General features: G+C 47.1%; 1 protein-coding gene across 5 annotated transcripts in view; it reads left to right on the top strand.

Annotated features, from left to right (window-relative positions):
* TNIK (TRAF2 and NCK interacting kinase) overlaps positions 1–15,142 on the top strand; it is a 151,553-nt gene that overhangs the window by 76,843 nt on the left and 59,568 nt on the right. For all 5 annotated transcript variants that reach the window (XM_069025045.1, XM_069025048.1, XM_069025049.1 and 2 more), the window contains exons 3-5: positions 1,624–1,680; positions 6,593–6,718; positions 13,774–13,884. In XM_069025045.1, coding sequence (XP_068881146.1) covers positions 1,624–1,680; positions 6,593–6,718; positions 13,774–13,884 — 294 coding nt within the window. The remainder of the gene's footprint in view (positions 1–1,623; positions 1,681–6,592; positions 6,719–13,773; positions 13,885–15,142) is intronic.

Consider the following 15,142-nt stretch of genomic DNA (forward strand, 5'->3'; position numbering starts at 1 on the left):
AATTTAGGAAGAGGAGGATTTGTTTCTGCAGATCATGCTGTCTAAATAGATGGTGTCTAGCGACGTGCCCCTCCTTCCCGACGGCCGCATCCAGGGGATGCTTCAGCCGCCGCCCGGGGCTGCTGGGCTGCGCTTGGTTCTGTTCCTTTTTATGTTGCACATATTTTAAAATAAAGCTCTTTTTCTGCTGTTAGAACATGCAGTTGCTCAGGACATATAAATTGTGTTAATAAATGAGCGAGGCGCCCTGGTGGGTGAATTGGCTTCCTGGTGAAGTCATAAATTTGGAGAGGATGATGCTGCCTTGCTCCACAGCCGGCGCGTGGGTTTGCTTCCTAGCGCCGTGCCTGGAAACCTGAGGGACCAGGCAGAGGTTCCCATGTCTGGTAATGTAGGGTTCTTGAGCTGAGATGGTGTGAAAGATCATCTCCAGCCTGCAGGAGGGCTGGGAGACCTGACACAAACCCCGGCTCATCAACATGCTTGCTGGTGTGGGGGCAGGAGGAGCCTGCAATTTAGGAAAAGCTTCTATTTTTCCCTGTTTGTGCCATGCTGCAGCTTGACCCCTCTCCACCTCTGCTCCTGGTTGTGTCCTTGCTGTGTTAATTACCAATAATTACCAATGCTGCAGGGCAGGAGCTGCCATTCCCTCTGTGTCTTCCACACCGTATCTCACATGATGGGGCCTAGGGCAGCTCCCATGGTAAATAGGGATGGAAACCGGGAAGTAGGGGTGCTTACCTTTGCCTGCCAGCTCTCCTGTTTGGATCAGCATTTGCTGGCTTTCCTGGAGGAAAAGCATATTTTCCTCAGGCTGCCTGGTTTGGAAGCAGAACACATGTCCTCCAGTGGGGGGTGGGAATGATTTGATATGAACAATTTGGATATGATGTTGGGTGATCTGTTTCTCAGGAATGGAGGAAAGGCTGGGAATTGCTTTGCTTGATAGCAGTTGTGTTGGTTTTAAGACCTCATAAATAGTTGGAGCTCTTTTATATTTTCACCATCTCTCCCAGGCATTTTCCCATTAGGATTAATGTAGTCGAGCACTGTGCAACAAACAGTTCATTGCAGTGATTTGCTGATTTTTTCAGTTGCTGAAAATTTTAAAAACCTCTCTAGCCTGCTAACCAAGGCTTTCAGAAAATGAATAAATTACTGGTCAGAGTGAATATGGTGCCCTGCATGTCAGGGGTCCCGGTGTGTCCCCAGGTCCATGAGAGCTGGGATGGGACACAAGTGGACTGAAGGCAGTGTGGGTACCCCAGCCAACACATTCCCATCAGCTCCGCTCCAGCAGCCCATTTCCAGCCGAGTCATGCTCTGTGCTCAGGAGAGGCCCCGAGCTGGTTTTTGTGCATGGCTGAGCATTAAAGGGTATTTCCAGCACTTGTTTGCCAGGAAAATACAGCACTGAAGGCCCTGTACTAATTAATTGTAATGGCAGGAGGAAAGGGAGGGAATTGCTTTCCCATCATAGCTGCTGTGAAGATGCTCTTGAAAAAGCAACAAATAATGTGTGGATGCTGCCAGGGCGAGGAGATTGTTTAAGGATATTGTTCACTTCGAGGAAAACATTGTCACTGAGCAAAACCAAACAAACTTCTCCCTTTTATTTTGCAGGGTCGTCATGTTAAAACAGGCCAGCTTGCTGCTATTAAGGTTATGGACGTCACCGGGGTAATGTATCCTCCTCCTCCTCCTGCATCCTTAAATTACAGATAAGGGGAGAAAGGGGAAGGGGTGTGATAATGTGTGGGGGTGGGTGGAAAACTGATGTTCCTGGGAAGTAAATTGCCTTTGTCTTAACGTGATATGTGCCATTAAGAGGTTTTAGTTTTAATAAATACTTGAGAAAAAAATAAATCTGAAAGAGATTTGGAGACTGAGTACTTTCACGCTGAAACAAAGCAACATCCAGTTCCAGCAGTGGCTCTTTTAAATGCCTTGATAAGTTCTGAAGAAAATCATAGAATTTGGGTTTGGAAGGGACTTTAAAAATCCAGTTCCTACCCCCTGCCATGGGCAGGGACACCTTCCACTATCCCAGGTTGCTCCAAGCCCTGTCCAACCCAGCCTTGGACACTTCCAGGGATGGGGCAGCCACAGTTCCTCTGGGCAATCTGTGCCAGGGCCTCGCCACCCTCACAGGGAAGAATTTCTTGCCAATATCCCATTTAACCCTGCCCCCCGTCAGTTTGAAGCCATTCCCCCTTGTCCTGTTGCACATGACCTTGTCAAAAGTAGCAACAGGATTGTGTATTCATAACTCATTTCTGTTTCTCTGCATCCATGATTTTCACTGAAGAGCTTTTGTTCACCAAAACTATGTTGCAATTATTGTCATGAATAACTTCACAAGGCAAGTTGAATAATTCCTGTGCATCCTACTGATAAAGAGGAAAAAAAACGCACCACCCTGGTCTCAAAGGTGGCTCTTTCGAAACTTATGTCAGAATGAGAGAACCAAGAATTTACCAATTATTAAATGAATAACAAAATTGAGGGTAAGACTAGTTTCACCACTTCCCAGTTGCCACAAAAGAAAAACTGAGTTGCTCTGATCCCTAAAACCTTAAACAGATATATTTAGGAGCGTGGCATGAAGATGCTTTTTCTTGAATAATTTTTTTCTAAGTGCAGTACTACCCCTGCCAAAGTTCCTGCACTGGAAACAATGCCAGGCTTGGGAGTAAGAATGTGGTATTTTGTGTTTTGTCTTTTTTTTTTTTTTACTGGAATAACACATTTCAAAATTAGGACTTGATCACAATCTACCCACCTTAATTTTTGAGTTAATGTTTTAAATTAGCTTTCAGGAGCTCAGCACATACAGAAAAGACTCTCTGTGAAAGCAGTCAGCTGGCCTTGGGAATCTGTTTTGAAATACCTTAGATGCTGTGGTGTGGTATTAATATCTATGGCACCTTCATCCAGGTTATTTTTGGTGCTAACAGGTGAAATGATGTGTGGAAATAAGTCTGTAAATGTGAATGAGATTTGTTCCTGTTTACTTGCAGTATCTACAAGTGCCATTTATCTCGTTCCCGTGGGAAGCAGGCTCTAAGGGAATAGGCAGACCCACCAAGCATAAACCCATGACATAAATAGCAGTGAAATTCCCATGGGATGAAGTCTGATGTTAGAATGAATTTTAGCTGAGAAATCAAAATATTACTCTGAGGCCAAACACAGGCTTAAATTTGAATCCTCACTTAATTCAGTGGTTTGAAAACACCATTGCTTCCAAGGAAAGATATTGGAGAAAAGTACCTGAAATCTGATCCCGACCAGTAATAATTTCATACACATTTTTAAGTAGATGTCCCTGATCTAAAACTTCTCCTTGGCAAAGCTGGCCCTCATTTCTGAATGTGCAAGGTGTAAATCAGGTATTTGTCATGGGATGTGGTTTTTGGATATTTAATTATTTTCCCCTTAGGTTGCTTTTAGGCAGGGAAGGCATGTTCAGGGCAGGACCAGGCTCGGGCAGGATGGGCAGTGACCACGGTGCTGGCAGTGCAAACCTGTGCCATGGTGTGCCGGTTTAGACAAATTTGGAGGGAAATATCCTCTGATAGAAGGCAGAAGCCCTCCCCCACCAGGTTTGGGGAAAAAAGAAATTTTCCTTGGAGGAAAGTGAAAGAGATAGAAAACTATTTATTTAACAAACACACAGGAAAAGGGTAATAACGCTAAATAATGAAACCTCTTGCGGTGGAGAGAAACCTGGGAAGATTTCAGAGTCCTTCTGTAGGTGTGGTCTCTCTCCTCCTCCTTGGAGCTGGGTGGGTGTGAGCCCACTTCCAGGGCCTCGGTGGAAAATTCTTCCAGTGTGTTCTGATGTTGAAACAGTCCAGAAGAGAAGAAGGGAAAAGCTGAAGTCCCAGGAAAACAAAGTTCAACTCTCCATCTCCCTCCGGAGAAGAGGAGCCGAAAGCTGGCTGTAAAGCAAGAAGGGCCCTTCTCCACTCTTGCTGCTGCAGCAGGAGAGGAGAGGAGTGTGTGTCTGTGTCCTTGAACAACCATTTCTGAAAAGTTTTTTCCTCTCCCCCCTCTCAGGCTCAGTTTAAAGGCACTGAATTAATTTCTGGGCATAGAGCAGCGATAGGGGATACAACATCATAAAGTCACCCCAAGACACATGGTAAGGGCTGGCTGTGCCTCATAGCTTGTGGTGCTGGAGGCACTTCCAGAGCCATGTCTTCCAGCCACTGCAGGAATGGTCCTGGGTATTGCTTCTGGAGGAGTTTCTAAAGCTGGTCCCTGCATTGTGCCTACAGCCATGCTTGGCACCTGATCCAGGCTAAGTGCAAAGGCTGCTGCTGAAAACCCAAACTCACTCCTTCACCTCCTCCTCACACACAATTTCAGTGCTTCAGGTGATCGTGACCTTCCATCCCACCTGTTTTTCCAGGATATCTCTGTTGACAGTGTGTCTTTCAGAAGTCAGCAGAGAACAGAATTAGTGTGGCCCTCTGCAGCTTTTGGAGTGTAAAGCCCAGGCTGGATGGGACTCTGAGCAACCTGGTCTAGTGGAAGGTGTCCCTGCCCATAGTGGGGGGATGGAACTAGGTGATCTTTGAGGTCTCTTCCAACCCAAACCATGGTGATTCTGTGTTCAGTGAGCTCCCAGAGCAGCATCTCATCCTGACCATGTGCCTTACACTAAATCCGGACAGGCTCCTGACAATGATGCTTTGTTTAACTCATCCCCACTCTTGCTAATTATCTGTTAGGGAAGATTGCAGAATAGAGGCCCTCAAATTACAGCACTTCATCAGTTTGGGCAGCTGCTATCTCTGAATTAAGAGTTCAGATTTGGTTTTGAGGGGCTGGTCCTGCTGTGTGCTGCATGACCTACTTCCAACGATGGATGCAACAGGATTGATGGAGGCAAAGCGTGGCAGCAAAGCCTGGCCTGTGGCTTTTGTTGGGTTTGGGATTGGAGTATTTGCAGCAGTTTGCTGTGATGGTTCCATTTTCTTCCCTCCCTCGCTGGATTTGCTGGGGATGATTGCTCTCAGTACGCCTGCTTGGAGCAGGAGCCTGGGCCAGAGCCCCCGAGCCTGGCCATGCAGACATGTCCTCAGGTGCCATCCACAGCTCTGATGCTTTGGAGGTGTTTTCCCCCCATTTTGAGTTCTTCAACTTGAAGACGGAGTTAAAATAAAACTGCAGACCAAGTATCCCTTTGCCTTCCCTTCATTTTTTCCTAGAGAGCCAGGAATGAATTGAGGGATGACTGAAAAGCTGGCTGGGTGCTCAAAGAGCTGGAGGGATTTTGTGCTGAGTGCTGCTCCTTGCTCCCGGCACTGTTGAGCATCCAGCTGCTTTTTAGTTGTTGCAAAGGGCTTCAATTAAAAAAATCACCTCTGTGGCCTGATAAGCTTCATGTTACATTCCTTGTTTTCCTGGACAGATGAAAATGAGCAAAGTTGTGTTGACTTGAAGACAAGAGGTGATAAAGGTTCTTCCAGAACAGTCCCCTGGTTTTCTTTGTAATGTTTGAGTCTGTTCCTCCTCCTCTTTTGTGCTTATACGCTCTGTGCTCTTACCAAAAATAAAACTGGAGGTTGTTTATGCAAGATCCATCCAGATATTTCTTGTACTTGCTCCTCCTGTCCTCACCTTTGCTGTTCTTCCCTGAATGGAGGAGCGTAGTCACTAAATCACTTCCCATGGTATTTTGGGAAGAAAGATGTGTTTCTGTCCATGTTGTGTGACACCTGGTCAGGGGGCACTGCTCCTCGAGAAGAGCTGCTCCTGCAGCTGTGCTGCTCTGTGGGTGTCTTGTCCTTTGCCCATCTGTAAAACTGAGGTCAAGAGAGGCAGGTGAGGGACACGAGGGGAATAAAGGAGGATAAAGGGCAAACAGCCCTTCTGGTCCTTTATAATAAAGCTCACTGACATCAAGGTGCTAAGTGCTGCCTGTAGAAATACAGCGGGCTGGAATTCGGTCAGCTTAAAATAAAACCAGGGCAGTTTGATGGGTCTGAGAACAAAGAGGTGGGATATCAAAACAGGAATTGGCGAGGCTCTGCCTCGGCTGCTTCAGCTAATGTCACTTTGCAGATGGGACAGAGAGGGGCTGGGACAGCCCATGGGAATGGTGCTTGTCACCAGGACTGAGTTAGTCTGATGGAGTTTGTGGACAGGCAGCACCTGCCTGCTCCCCATGTGGTGCCACCCCACCACCAGCAACTCCTGGTTTCTCCAGAGGTCTTGTGCTCCTTCTGTGGTGGGCAGGAGTGATGTGCCAGAGGGCTGGGAGCACAGGAGCACTTCTGCCATGCAGTGGTTTCTAAAAGAACACCTTGGGCCTCTGGTGTGTCTGTGAGGGTGTGTGATGCATCACTGGGGTAATGCAGGTATGGTTGAGCCTCACAGCAACATTAGACTCCAGTCCAGCTCTCAGGCCCCCAGGATCTGCTGCAAAGTGGCTGTAAAAAGTGGTGCAAAAAAGCTGTGAGAGTTTGGTCAGGAATGGGGTGCTTGGAGGTTCACCCACATACAAAGACAACTCGGACCCTGTGAAGTGCTCTCCTAATGCCTTTGGTTTTGTTTTTCTTTTCTTTTCACCTCATCTCAGGATGAAGAGGAAGAGATCAAACAAGAAATTAACATGCTGAAGAAGTATTCTCACCACCGAAATATTGCTACGTATTATGGTGCTTTTATTAAAAAGAACCCACCAGGAATGGATGATCAGCTCTGGGTAAGTTGCTTTCTTCTCTTTAAAATAACTGGGATTTGACACAGATTATTTACTCTGAATTGTCCTCTTACCAGCACCCAATTTACACAAAACCCCTTATTTTGCATCCATCTTTTTCAAAGTCATGCCTTTGAACAGGCTCTTGCTGTACTGCAAAACACTTCTCCATTTTGCCATAAAATCTTCACAGGCTGATTGTAAACCCATTTTTATTCTTTTTTACAATATTCAGTTGAAAATCATTCCATCCTCTGGCAGTTGGAGGGAGCCGGGAGCTTTGCTGGGAAGACGGAAGCTGAGGGGGGATGCTGCGTGGCTCCTGGCAGCTGTTGGTGCTGCCCCCTGTGCTTCGTGTTTCATGGAGCCTGTGCAGGCAGATAAAGAGGAGGGGAACAGCGAGGAGAGGTCAGGGAAGTCTGTGGCTGCTCAGCCACTTTGGTGGAGACGCCTGACGTTGCTGAAGGGCACCAAGCTGCTTTGTGTCTCCATAAACCTTCAGCTGCCTCCTCCCACTGCTTCCCTTGTCAGGGCCTTCTTGGGTATTAATTCAGCATTCCCAGAGCAGGGAGGATGGAGTTTAAATCCGCTCTATCCTTGGGGAGAGACAGAGCATCAGAGCCCACTCCCTTTGGCAGCAGCTGGTGCTCAGGGGCCGGGCAGGGCAGTGACACCGCAGATCGGGACTCTGGCTGTTGCTGTAAATTTAATTAAACTTGTGCTGTGTTCTGAGCTTGGCTGTGCTGGTTGGAGTCTCTGGAGCAGCAGCCTGCAGTGCCCGTGGCCATCAGAGCAGCAGCGTAGGACCCTGCTTTCCTTAGGGCTCCATTGAAGAGAAGGCTACGTTGGAATTATCATCAGTACAATGACCTGGATGTTGTCCTGTGGTCAAAAAAGTCTTTATTTCCTCACAGTCCTGTAAATCCAGTCAGTTCTGCCTTAGCCATGTGTGGTTTCCAAAGCTTTTCTGTGCCCGAGCAAGGTTACTACAGCATAAATTTTCAGGAGTAGCAAATATCCATGGTTCACCTGGGAGACCATGGAGGTGCTGAAGAGAAGCAGCACCCTTTTCCCTGTAGTTTCTGTACTACATAGGCTTTATTTTAGCAAAACATTTAGTGACTTCAGCTGTTTGCCCCTGCAACCACATGCCAGAGCATCCAGTGGGAAGTGGAGGGATTCAGAGGACATTACCCCCAGGAGAAAACTGGAGTTAATGGACTTCTGTGCTTTTTTGTTCCCCCAGACTTTCTGGTACACTGAATTATTGGGAAAGCTTTGGGGGCTTGGACTCCAGGAGCGTTCCTAGCCTGGGTGTTCAGGGTATTTTTGGTGGGAACTCGTAAAAAACATGTTCTTTGCAGCTGGCCTGGGATTCAGTGAGGCGAAAACTGTCAGGCCGAGAAATGCTTTTTCATCCCAAGAAATTCCATTTGGCTTTGGCTGGTTTATAGGTTGTTTTTTTTTTAATTTTAACTGAAATATTAAAACAACCCACAATGTTCCTCCTTGTGCTGCAGGAGTGCCTGGAGGGGAAAAGCCCCCACCAGCTGTGTGCCAAGTCCCCCAGTAATGAGAGGAGCCTTCCCTGGTGCTGGCCTCTGCTCTGTGGCTTTACACTGGTTGGGTCTGGGGTTTGTGTGCTCTGGGCAGGCAAGAGGGTTTGGTTTGGTTTGGTTTCTTTCCTCCAGCTCCAGTACAAAGGGCTGTTGGCATACACAAGTGTTAGTAAAAGAACAGCCCAAACTTTCAAAAAGAAACGCTCACTAGAGAACTCCTTGGATTAAAAGGAATGGCATGAAGAGTGATGGTGTGGAACTGTGTCAGGGAAGGGTTAGGCTGGATATCAGGAAAAGGATCTTCCCCCAGAGGGTGGTCAGGCACTGAACAGGCTCCCCAGGGAAGTGGTCACAGCACCAAGCCTGCCAGAATTCAGGAAGTGTTTGGAGAAAGCTCTCAGGCACAGGGTGGGATTCTTGAGGTTTTCCTGTGCAGGACCAGGAGCTGGACTCAATGATCCTTATGGGATCCCCTCCAACTCAAGAAACTCTAGGATTCTTCCATCAATCCCCATCACCATGGCAGAGCAGAGGAGGCTGTATGTGGCTGTATCACCTTCATATGCCTCAAGTCAGGGGGAGAACCTGGGTTTTCCCTGGCGGGTCATCATGCAAGGGGAGAAGGTGGTCATCATCCAGCTGTGCTGCTTGTTCTTGCCCCCGGGAAAGGAAGACTAGATAATCTGAATTCTCTACCAGACTGCTACCTCTCCTCTCAATTTGGGGCCTTTCTCATGGGTTAGTGAAAAAGATTTTTTCAAAACCTGTTTTTCTTGCACAGGGGTGTGAGAGATTTTTTAAGTCAATGCCCAGTGTTGGGACTGGTGGAGGTATTCCTGGGAAAGCTCCCCAGCCCTGGAGGAGAGGTGTGCTGGTGCCACTGTGTTAAATAGGTGCTGTTTCAGGATCTGATTGAATTAGGACTCATGTGAACTCTATCAGTCTTGCCTCACAGATAAAGGCTTGTTTATTTTTCATTGGCTCTTTGTTGAAATAAAATGGTTTCTGATAATGCCCAAGTAATTCTTTTTATCGACACTCGGGAGGCTGATACGGAAATAAAAAATAGGGAACTCTTTCAGTGGAGATTAAGATCTCTCGGAAACGTGGCAGGCTTCCGACATGAAGTATTGTTGGTGCTGCTGCTCCATTCCACAGCAGCCACTTGCCCTGAAAGATGAGCTCAAGCTCACTAAACAACCCTGTTTTCAGAAATTAAGGAGCTGTGCAGAGGGTGTTTTGGCAGATGTATCACAAATCTGCTGTGTTAGGCAAAAAAAAAAAGGAAGCAAAAGTCATAGGGACAACCTTTATGGAACATTTAAAAAGAAATTTAAAAATATGGGGTAGGTTTATTCTTATGTTGGATAATGTGTTGCATTCTGAGGTGCTGTGGGTCTTTGTGAGGGTTTGTGCCTCTCACTAGCTGAGCTGAGGGGGTCCTGCTCTGGTGCAAGGGGACAGGGAAACTGGGATGATTTCCAGGGGATATGAGGACCCAGATAATCAGTTAACTGCTGCTTCTCCGAGTTAAACTCATTAAATTCCCCTTGCTCATCTCAAATCTAAGCTATGGGACACCAGGATGTGCCTAACCGAGGGGGGTTGTTTTGAGATATTTTGGGGTGGGTGTTTTTTAAAATGGTGGGAGATGAGGCATTCATTAGGAAGTGTGAACTGGATGGGGGAGGTGACCCCATCCCAAAGGACCCTTGCCCTGAGGACTGCTAGAAGCTGCAGGCACTGTGCTCCCCATACACTGTGCTCATGTGCAGGGTCATGGAGGTGCCACTCAGCTGGACACTGGTCATCTGCCCTTGCTGTCCATCGTGCCCTGAAACCATGGACAGAGCAGCCCCCTTCCAACATAGGCAGCAGGCACAGGGGCTGTGCAGAGTGTGGGGGCTGAGCAATGGCTGGCAGCAACCCAGAGCCCACCCAGGGCAGGGCAGAGCCCAGCGCGGTCCCCGGGGCCAGCAGCGCTGGCTGCGATGGATGGGCTGCCATGGCAACCCTGCCCGCGGCCACATCTGTCACCAAGGGGGACAAATTGCTAATAGGCAGGTTGCCAGATACCCACGTGGTGGGGGTGGCCTCCAGGGTGTCCTCTGCAGCAGATAATCTGGGGCAATGTGGGGGGAAAAGGAATGAGGGTGATTGGGGAGCAGCCTCTCAGTCAGGGTGGCACCACTGCAGCCGTGCAATGCTCAGGGATGTGATTGTGTAGTTGCAAATGTGTTTTTTCACTCTGTTGAGCTGTGGGGGCCCAGTGAATTGCTTTAGGGTAATGTGAACAGAGTCACACCAGGGATCTGGAGAGCAGAAACGGGGGCAGCAAGGCTCCATTGAAAATCGGGCATGAGCTGTCAAAGGACTGGGTTACACCTATGCAGCTCTGAGCAGGATTGCTCTTAATCTGCTTATATACCCTGAAAAATGTTTTTGGGCAGTTGCTGGTTCTTTGCATTACAGAAATTGGATCATGAAACATTTGAGAGGGGTCTGTTTTCAGCTGAGCTGTATCTCTCTTCAGTCCCTCCAAGCTCTGCAGTCCCGGGGGAGCGTGAGGGGATCGGGGCTGCTCCTCCGCTCCTGACCGAGAGCTCAGGGTTACCAGAGCAGATTGCTGCTGCTGTCTGGCAAAGTAATCCAGCACTCTTTAACTCTCACTCCTCTTCAAAGCAATGTCAGTGCTGTAAACACTTCAGGACTGTGAGCCCAGCTCCTTTTGCTGCCATCCCTAACCCAAAGCCTTCAGCCTGCTCAGGACCCATGGTGGCAGCTGCCTGCTGCCTCCCCAAGGGGCGTGGATTGCCTGGCTGGCCTCGATGTGCAGGGAGGTGCAGGCAGGGCAGAGCCAGGCAAGTCATTTATGGAGGAACTCGTGTGAGAGCAGTTGGATGCTGCTGTGGGAGAGGAGAGAGCGCAGCAGTGCTGGTCCCAGTGCTCCCACCCCAGCACCAACACAAGCAATGATAATCTGGGCTTATCTTGCTACTGAATATTTCATTTGCTGTTTAACACCAATTTGATTGTTATTTCTGTTTCTGAAATGGGCATCAGCTTTTCTGCAGATCCACCAAGGGAAGGTCTCTGTGCTTCTAATGCTCTGTCACTGGCTTCAGGTCCCATGATGTGGATGGTGAGGGACTCTTGCATGGGAGCCAGGCTGTGGGGTGGGATGAGAAATTTGGGTGGCCTGGGCATATGGGACCATGTTGCACCCAGATTCTGTTTACACACACAGCAGAAGGATTGATTTCCAGTAGCATTTAGCCTGAGGGTGTTGTGTGCTTGTTTTCTGTAACTTAAAAGAAGTCAAATTGTTCCTGGGCGGGGGCATAGGAACACAGAAGGACGTGTTGTGTAAAAAGGATTTGATTTGGGGAGTTCCTCTAGACAAGCTGGAGCAATTCCCTGTAGGATGGATTTGGGTTGATGTTCTGAAGGTGCTTGGGTTTGAGCTCTTCCAGGTAATAGACAGCAGAGATCGGAGCAGAGGTCTTGCCATTCCCAAACTGAGGAAAGTGGTGGTTGATTTGAAAACTGCAGAGGCTCTTTAAACAAAAAATTCATGAGACAGCAGGACACAGAGATTTACAGCTGCAGCTTCTGAATTTGCCTTGCTTATGAAGTTTGCTGTCACTCTGGTATGAAGAGCTAAGTCAATGCTAAATGAACTGTATTTAAAAATACTTCCTCAATAAATGCCCTTGCAAATTAAATTTCAGAAGATGATCTTACCTTTAGCCCATCTTGATGATAATTTTAATTATGGTTAATAAAAATTCAATATGCATTTCCAGTTTATTGTCTTACTCCATTATGACTTCATCCCTTAAGAAAATTGGTCATGATGCAAGTGTGTTAGGGCAAAGCACTTTCCAAGTGCCATTTGAAGCCTTTTCTGAGTGTATTAAGCTCTGCCCTAAAATCAGCAAGGACTTGTGTTCATTTTAATTTTTCTCCTGGAAGACTGTTCATTTCCAGCCCAAACATACCCTTAGTGTTGATAAATTGATATTATGGCAGTATCTGCATTGTTTTTTTCCCTCTCTGGTGCTTACCTGTCCTTACTGCTGACAGTGTACACAGATATCCCATACCTTTGCATGGGGCAGATTTTGGCTGGTGACCCATCCATTTCTGCCATTTCTTCCACTTCTTGAAGCCACTTTAATGATATAACTGGGATATTCCAAGAATTTTTCAGCACCTGTTCAGGAAGAGAAGAGAAACTTAACATCAAAACTAAAGATAGGAGCATGGTCAAAGCCAAGTAAGGTATAGGCTGTTCAAGTATTTTATTTAGCCTGAAGGTTTATGGCAGTCCTGTGTCTGGATTTTATAATCATTATAATTTATGATAGTCTTAAATCACTGCATTTGTGCAGTTTGGTCAGGAGTAACCCTTCTGCCATTTTAATTCTCTTCTTGGCCTGTGCTTTTGATAGTGATGTCACTTGCTTGGAGAACGTTAAAATGCCATGTAGGCCTCATGTGATAAGAAACTTGAAACATGCACATCGAAGAATCTGGCAAGGAACCACTGGCAAGCGAGTATCTCTAAGTAGGAAGCAGATCTAATTGGAAAACATGGTTTCACATCTGAGAAGAAGCACTTGCACAGGCCTTGGAGGAAGCTTCTTTCACACATGGGCTGTGCTTGCTTTCTGGAGCACACTGATGGCTCCTGCATGCCCTGGGGATCTGTGAAATCCCTGGGAGGCAGACTCACATCCCATGCTATTTTTGTAACGTTTATTTCACAGTTGTTCAATGACGAGATTAAGTTTGGGCTGGGTTAGATCATTACACTTCTATATTTGATATTCTGAAACTTTGGAAGTGGTACAAGCAGTGGTGGCCAGTCATGTTGGAACCAACCTGAGCAGCAGGACAGCAGCTCTCTCGCGAGAGGCCTGACACTGCTTGGCAACCTTCCCCTCAAGGGAAGTTTCCTGCTCAGAAACATGATCAGAACCAAAGGTTGTCTGGTTAATAAAAAATAAAAATTGAAAAGTACACCTGGTTCTTAAATCATAGGAAGCTTTCAAATATCTGCCTCGGTGCCTTTGTATTTTCAGAGCTGAAGAACTTACGCAAGAGCCAGAGTTTTGATTTATTGCTGTTGATACTAAACACTGATCACAAGTATAAAGTAGGGCATGTAGGGGTAGGGTTTGAGATTCTGATCTCCTCCACTGATTTTCATCACTGGACTGATTCCTGTTTCTTGCTCCCAATCTTCTGGAGGGCCACAAGCCTTTCTAGCCTTCCAGCCTTTTACTGTTTCATTTTATAGCAAACCCCAAATGGATTACAGGCTGATAGGTTCAGGATGATGTCCCAATGGCTCTGCGTAGCACCGTGGAGTCCCCACAGCAGCAATGCCAGCATCGGGGTCCTGCCCTGGGGCTGGGCAGCCCAGGGGATGCTGCTGGTGGTGTCACTGCATGACATTTTTGTCATTAATTCCATTCCTGTTCCCTTTGGCAGCTGGTGATGGAGTTCTGCGGCGCGGGCTCCGTCACCGACCTCATCAAGAACACGAAGGGGAACACCTTGAAGGAGGAGTGGATTGCCTACATCTGCAGAGAGATTTTGCGGGTACGTGTCCAGGGGGAGCTGAATGTTGTTGGGAGTGTGGCAGTTGAGTGCTCAGGGGACGTGGGAAGCCTTTGGCTCCGCAGACTTCGTGGATGCTGTGCTGCCATGGGTTGGAGCCTGTGTGGTGCCGGCAGGCCTGAATGATTCATGTGCCTGTATGATGCATAATAAATAAGTCCTGCTTAATGCCCTTTAGCTCTGTTAGTTCCCTGAGTTTTAACCCTCTTTTTCCTTCAACAAAAATATCATCTCCTATTAGTGTTAAAAGAACAAAGATTTATTTACTTTAGAATTATGTTTTTAGTTAACAGGAAGGTGGAGGACTAATAAGGTCTGTGGAAAGAAGAATCTTCCTGATTAAAAAGCATCCTATGTTTTATTAAATCCACGTGTCTGACTTTAATGAGGATGCTGCAGCTTTTATATTCACGATATAAATGTTTGACTGAAATGTCTTAAAATGGGCCATGCCAAAGTTTCATGTACTGGGAGATGGCAGCTTCAGCAGAGACTTCCCTGCATTTTGCACTGCTGAGGCTGGAGGATGGGATTGTAATGGTTGCCCTGCATTAACATCTCTTGCTCTGGGAACCGAAGATTTGTTCAAGAGAATACAGAAATATTTGGCATGTGAAGGAAATCTGTACAGGAGCCATCCAAGTGATAGGATGAGAGGAAATTGCCTCCAGTTGCACCAGGGGAGTTTAGGAAAAATTTCTTCATCAAAGGGGTTGTTAAGCATTGAAACAGGCTGCCCAGGGAGGGATAGATCCCCATCCCTGGAGGGATTTAAAAGAGGTGTGGATGTGCCACTTAGGGACGTGGTTTAGTGCTGGCCTTGGCAGTTGTCAGGGTTATGGTTGGACTCTATGGTCTTAAAGGTCTTTTCCAACCTAAACAATTCTATTATTCTGTTAAAGAAAATGAGGCAAAATTATCTCTCTGAAAGGATGTGCCTGACACTGAGGCTGCTACGGGTGTGCAGAGGAGGCACAGCAGCACTTCTGCATTGTCCCTGAATGCCACTGTCCACACCAGCATGATGTGCAAAAGATGCTGGCACTCTAACTCATCAGCTCTTGTATGGACACTGCTTTCAGTGCCAGGAGGCCACAGTTACATGGGCTTATTTTAAAATGTGTATGAGCTCTGTGAGCCAGCTCCTTAAATAGTCCTGGCAGTGAGTCAGAACCCAGCCTGACTCATGTCCTGGGGCCACCATCAAGTGCCACCCGTTGCAGTTTGGCCACACACTGGG

The sequence above is a fragment of the Aphelocoma coerulescens genome, chromosome 9 (genome assembly GCF_041296385.1).
Source record: "Aphelocoma coerulescens isolate FSJ_1873_10779 chromosome 9, UR_Acoe_1.0, whole genome shotgun sequence".
Classification (NCBI taxonomy): Eukaryota; Metazoa; Chordata; class Aves; order Passeriformes; family Corvidae; genus Aphelocoma; species Aphelocoma coerulescens.